Genomic DNA, 6,783 nt, shown 5'->3' with positions numbered 1-6,783 from the left:
TCAAATTCTTACCGATCAATTAGCTAAGTTTTGGGAATTAGATTCAATCATTACAAATAAACAATTACAGTGGTCTCCTGAGGAGATCGAATGTGAAAATTCGTTTGTGCAAAATACGTCTCGCCTACCTAATGGCAGATTTTTAGTCACGATTCCATTAAAGCATAGTCCAGATGTTTTAGGCGATTCATTCAAAATGGCTAAAATTAGATTTTTACAGCTAGAGAAAAAATTACAAACTAACTTACAATTAAAAAATCAGTATAAAAATTTTATTCAAGAATATATTAATTTGGGTCACATGAGACTATCAAAACATGTGAACAGTGACCAAATAAAATATTTTGCTCCACACCACGGTGTAGAACGCCCTACTAGTTCTACTACGTCATTAAGGGTCGTTTTCGATTGTTCTATGAAATCATCTTCCGGTTATTCATTTAATGAGTTGCAAATGGTCGGCCCGACGATACAAGATGATCTTTTCTCAATATTATTGCGCTTTCGTCAACATAATATCGTCATTACAGCTGACGTCACTAAAATGTATAGGCAGGTCGAAGTTAATGAGTCACAAAGACCCCTTCAACAAATACTGTGGCGCGACGAGCCTAGCGAACCTCTGCGGGCCTACGAGCTAAACACGGTAACGTACGGCACTGCTTCGGCTCCATTCTTAGCGATACGGTGTCTCAAGCAGTTAGCCGACGAATGTACCGACCCGCTGATTCAAGAGGTGATCTCTAAAGACTTCTACGTCGATGACGTCATCACAGGCGCTAGTAACATCTCTCAGGCTCTTCACATTTATACAGGAGTTACCAAGCAACTTGCTAGTGGCTGTTTCCCTTTGCGTAAGTGGTGTTCGAACGATAAAAATGTGCTATCACAAATTAAAAACCTTTCAAACGACAACATAACAATTGATCGCTTAGATTTATGTCCGAATGATGTTTCAAAAACATTAGGTATAAACTGGGATCATAAGTCAGACGAAATTTGTTTTAATATAAATTTAAAAACTTGTAGCAAAATAACCAAAAGAAATATTTTGTCTACTATATCTCAACTTTTTGACCCACTGGGCCTGGTCACCCCTTCTATATTAGAAGCAAAAATAACCCTACAAAAACTATGGTTATGTAAGTTGTCGTGGGACGATCCAGTACCAGAAGCTACACGTACAGCTTGGTATAAGTTCATTTCGTCATTATCAGAATTAAATAATTTAAGAATCCCCAGACACGCTCTTCGTTCGAATTACAATAACCTACAATTGCATATATTTACGGACGCTTCCGAAGACGCATACGGAGCGTGCGCATATTTACGGTCTGTTGACGATAGTGGCGAAGTAAACGTGACGCTCTTGTGTTCAAAAAATAAAGTTTCGCCTCTGAAACCGCAAACACTCCCGCGTCTAGAACTTTGCGGCGCATTACTAGGAGCGAGACTCGGTATCAAGATCGTTGAATCATTGCGACTCACTATAGATAATATTTTTTATTGGTGTGACTCCACCATCGTTTTAGGCTGGCTTAACACAACTACTAATAGACTGCAGACATTTGTACGTAACAGAATAGGAGAAATACAGTCCATTTCAAACATTAGGTCGTGGAATTATGTTCCAACATATTTAAATTCAGCGGACTATCTAACGCGTAAAACCAGCCCTGATGTGTTAATCAGCTGTGAGCAATGGTGGAAAGGCCCGCATTTTTTACAGTCCACCGAGTCATCGTGGCCTACATTTGATTTTAAAAATAATAATTTAATTTTACCAGAACTAAAACAAGAAGTAACATTAACAATAGCTCAATCAGATGAATCGGTATTTCCATTTGTTAAATTTTCTAGTTATTCCCGAATGCAAAGAACCATGGCTTATATCCTACGTTTTATTTACAATTTAAAAAATAATAAAAATAAAATAACAGGCCCTTTACAAGTATCTGAAATTAAAAACGCTATTTACAAGTTAATTAGTATATCACAGAAGCAATCATTTCCTACAGAGTACGAACAATTAAAATCAAATAAAACTTTAAAAAGTACTTGCTCAATTTTATCTCTTAATCCATTTTTTGATCATAAATTAGATGTAATAAGAGTCGGTGGACGACTTCTAAATTCACAGTATGATTATAATAAAAAACACCCATTTCTCATTCATAAAAATCATATATTTTCTAAGCTTTTATTTCAAAATGAACACAAAATTTTAATGCATACCGGACCGCAACAATTACTTTACTCCACTCGTCAAAACTATTGGACGATTGGTGGGCGAGATCTGGCTAGGCATGTGTATCGAAACTGCACCATTTGTAGGCGATTTCGTGCTGACAGTACTATACCTATAATGGGAAATATTCCCAAAGAAAGATTTAGTGCAAGCGACGTCGGTTATCCCTTCCAATACACATCAACTGATTATTGTGGTCCTATTATGATTGCTAATAAAGAAGGGCGAGGATGTCGCTTAATAAAATCATATATTTGCGTCTTTGTATGCTTTACCACTAAAGCCATACACTTGGAATTAGTTAGCGACATGTCCACTACAAAATTTATTTTAGCCTTAAAAAGGTTCATATCGCGTAGAGGCAAACCATCATACATGTATTGCGATAATGGTTCGAATTTTGTTGGAGCTAATAATGAGATTAAAAAAATGATATCTACAGACGGAGACAAAATAGTTGATATTTTTGCACAAGAATCCATAAAATTTAGTTTCTCGCCTCCCCGGTCTCCCCATTTTGGTGGACTTCATGAATCAGGTGTAAAATCTACTAAAAATCATTTGAAACGTGCAATTGGTAACTTAAATTTAACATACGAGCAACTGTACACAGCCCTGACGCAAATTGAGGCAATACTTAACTCGCGTCCTCTTACCCCAATGTCATCAAATCCCGAAGACCTACTTACCCCAGGCCATTTCCTAATTGGCAGACAAATCACGTCATTACCAGAGCCAGACTTAGCCGAAATTCCATTGCATCGCCTCGATCGTTACCAAAGAATGGAAAGAGTACGTCAACAATTCTGGTCAAGATGGCACAAAGAATATATTTCGGAGCTCCAAATTCGCACCAAGTGGAAACAATCTCATGGGTCGCTCTGCAAAGGAGATCTCGTACTTATCAAAGATGACCACCTGCCTCCAATGAAATGGCACTTGGGACGAATCATAACCATTTATCCGGGATCTGATGGAGTAACACGAGTGGCTGACATCAAGACATCGTCAGGGACAGTCCGACGCTCATTCTCAAAAATTTGTCCTCTTCCAAAACCTGAACAAGATTGAAGCGAGGCTTCAATGAGGGCCGGCATGTCGACGCATCACATCATCGACGTCACACGCACACACGCAGGGCTTACGTAGGCCTGCGCCCGGGCTGCGCGGCGCGCCCCCTTCACTCGATATTGGACCACCGCCGGTGTGCGCATGTCAAAGTGTCATACTTTAAAGTATCAATAAATCGTATTGAGTCTAAATCAGGTTTCATTCATCACCATCATCGAGGCACCTTCCAGTAGACGGCTCCAGGCTCCAGCCCCATCAGATTTCGCGTTATGGCCTTTTTGTGATTGTCAGAACGCGTCGTGGCCGTTTTCATTAGAGCCACGAGGCGACTTTCACGTCGTGGCTGTTTCACTGTGACCACAACGCGTTGTGAGCTATTTTTTCGCTCATTGAGCGATTTCGGTCTTTGAGCGTAACATATACAAAATAATAATGGGTTAGGACCATCTACTACATTTCTAAATACTTATTGAAATCGACCATTTAAAAGCAATTATTATCGTATTCATATCAATCAGAAAACATTTGTAGTTTTCAAAACACTAGAACACACAATAAGTGTTTGGAAAACAAGATTTTTCGATTCCAAAGTTCATTTCCTTGCTAAGCTTTGGAAATGTTACTTCTGCACTTTGTTATTCAAACTTTATTGGCCCTCTCTTTGGCAGATTATCAGCTGGTAATTATTTGTATTATATTGTTTTACGGCCGTTCCCAATATTTGATCTATCTCTGGTTTTGCCCTACTAGAAATAGGAATAGCTCACATTAGACATAATATTTTATGTCAATTGTGAGCTATTCCTATCTCTAGTAGGGCAAAACCAGAGATAGATCAAATATTGGGAACGGCCGTTATTCTGCAAGGTAGAATAAAACAAAATGTCTCTTGTCAAAAAATACTTGGAAAGTTGGCATTAGCGGGCACCTAGACGATAAATTTTATTTCGCAATTTTACGTATTGTACGAAATTGGCCGTCTCAATATTGCACAATAAAATAGATCGTCTAGGGACCCACTTAAAGACTTTAAATAAATGTTTTTTTTCAATGTATCTCAATATTTTTAAAAGGAAGTGCTATATTATACCTTTTAATTTTTTTTAGAACAAATCAGGACGCACAGATTTGAGAGGAATAAAAGATGGCACGGCAAAGGCTATGCTCACAAGAGGCCTTCACGTAAGTAATTGTTTTGAAGGAAAAAAAAAATGAAAGAGAAATGCTATGTTTCAATGTTTTGATAATTATTAACATCATGAATTCGGCCCTACAAAAAAACTGAACTCTATATAACGGATATATAATAAGGCTGTAACAAAACTAAGTGATAAGACAATACTTTAGTGTGTGTGCGTGTTTCCAATGTCTAAAGTTCGCTATGCAAGCGAATTACTTAATTTAAGAGGACAAAACTTATTTCATTCATTATCATATATCTATAAACGAGCAATCCATACTATATAATATTATAAATGCGAAAGTGTGTTTGTCTGTCTGTCTGTCTGTCTGTTACCTCTTCACACCCAAACCGCTCAACCGATTTTGCTGAAATTTGGCATGGAGATACCTTGAGTCCCGGGAAAGGACATAGGATACTTTTTGTCCCGAAAAAATGTAATGTTTTTCGGGACAAAATGTGTCCTATGTCCTTTTCCGGGACTCAAAGTATCTCCATGCCAAATTTCAGCAAAATTGGTTCAGCGGTTTGGGCGTGAAGAGGTAACAGACAGACATCATTTTTGAAAATGTAATTTTATTCGTGTTTTATCGAATACCGAGCAAAGCTCGGTCAAATAGCTGGTTAATATTTATAGTAATAATAATATGTCCATTGTACAGTGTGTTAGTGTAAACACCGTTATCCTTGACACCATCGAATGAGCCCGTCAAAATGAACAACTTTTTCTATGAGAACAATTGTAGAAAAAGATGTTCATTTTGACGGGCTCATTTGATGTTTTCAAGGATAATGTGTTTACACCAACATCTTGTATACTGATGTTTTATACAAATTAAACTATACAAAGGATTGATGAAGACTGATTGGAATTAGTAAACATTCGTAATAGATCGTTCCTCCATTATTAAGTCTAATTGATAAATTCCCAAGACGACAACGCGTGAAAATGTAATTTAATATAGATCTATAGATCGCTTTTGTCCCAAATCTAATTTAAGTCCTTCCTTCATTTTGTTTAAAGGAGATATTGTTTTGGCCAAACAATCTTTCGATAAACCTGAAATTTATAGACTGCTCGTAATTTTAAAATTGTTAAGTGAAACTGGAAAGGGTAGCGTTTAGTTGCTACCAATAGGGATCGTGCAGGAACATAATATAAACTCAAACTCAAAATTTTTATTCAGAATAATTTTTTTCAAACGTTTTCTAAACGTTGGTACTACTTAAATTTTCCGGACTAAGACTATCCTTGGTATGTCCTTTCCCGGAACCAGTATCCCCATTCCCCATACCAAAATTCATCTAATAAGTTAAGAGGTTAACGTGAAGAGGTAACAGACAGACAGACACACTTTCATATTTAAAATATTAATTTGGATAGCTAAAAGTATTTTCCTTGTCATATTTCAGGAGCAAAACAGAACTTATTTTAACAGAGAGGAGAATTTAATTCGGGTGCCTCATAAGATAGAAAAGATAGAAAGTATATTCAGGCACAAAACTATTAAATCACCGAAAAGAACTATCCAGAAGATAATAAGAAAAGGAAAGGATAAAGTTAGAAGAACGTACGCAGTGAAGATCGAATCTACCGCGCCTCCGCGGATTATAGAAATAAGCCAAGAAGAATTCACCACAGAAAAAACTTATCATAGAAAAAACAAAGTACAAAAATCTCCAAAAACTTCACCGAAGGTAGTTCGAAACAAACTATTCCATTTTCAAACGCACAAAAGGAATAAAAGGGATACACGGGAACTGTACATTTTGAAAGATTTCGACGAGATGGAATTTGTGAAGAATAAGAAAGATTACGACGAAGTCAACGCACATGTAAAGAAATATTGGTAGAATAAATAATGGTTTAAAAAAACTATAAAAACAGTTTTTATTAATTAAAAAAATTACATTGTCATTAGCTCTTAATACGTATGCAAAGTTTCGAATTAATTAGACTACTGGAGATAGGTAAAAATCGGGCTCAAAGATTCCGATACATCCATACAGCCCAAGCATGTTTAAAATGCGTGTTAAAATTATTCTTGATTCTGTTGTTTTCCACATTAACCATTAATACATCTTCAATCCAATCCAGATTCCATCAAACATCAAAGTATTAGTAATCTTAAATCCTGACTAATAAAGTAAATGCAAAAGTGTGTGTGTCTATCCTCTTCACGCCCAAACCGCTGAACCGATTTTGCTGAAATTCGGTATGGAGATACTTTGAACTCCCGGGGAAGGACATAGGACAGTTTTATCCCGAAAATATGTACGGTTC

General features: G+C 36.7%; 1 protein-coding gene across 1 annotated transcript; it reads left to right on the top strand.

Moving 5' to 3' along the window:
* The first annotated feature begins 3,920 nt into the window (after nt 1-3,920).
* On the top strand, nt 3,921-6,378 carry LOC121737789. The gene is made up of 3 exons (XM_042129487.1): nt 3,921-3,998; nt 4,427-4,501; nt 5,913-6,378. The coding sequence occupies exons 1-3, from the start codon at nt 3,936-3,938 to the stop codon at nt 6,351-6,353; spliced, it is 579 nt and encodes a 192-aa protein (XP_041985421.1). The 5' UTR covers nt 3,921-3,935; the 3' UTR covers nt 6,354-6,378.
* The last annotated feature ends 405 nt before the right edge of the window (nt 6,379-6,783 follow it).

Source organism: Aricia agestis, chromosome 21 (assembly GCF_905147365.1).
Source record: "Aricia agestis chromosome 21, ilAriAges1.1, whole genome shotgun sequence".
Taxonomy (NCBI): Eukaryota; Metazoa; Arthropoda; class Insecta; order Lepidoptera; family Lycaenidae; genus Aricia; species Aricia agestis.
This window is presented reverse-complemented; position numbering and strand designations above follow the sequence as displayed.

Excerpts from the sequence above, each read along its gene's own strand:
- LOC121737789 (XM_042129487.1), top strand. The coding sequence starts at position 3,936 with ATGTTACTTCTGCACTTTGTTATTCAAACTTTATTGGCCCTCTCTTTG. Across the intron at positions 3,999-4,426 it reads CTTTGGCAGATTATCAGCTG|AACAAATCAGGACGCACAGA; the intron begins GTAATTATTTGT and ends AATTTTTTTTAG. Across the intron at positions 4,502-5,912 it reads TGCTCACAAGAGGCCTTCAC|GAGCAAAACAGAACTTATTT; the intron begins GTAAGTAATTGT and ends GTCATATTTCAG.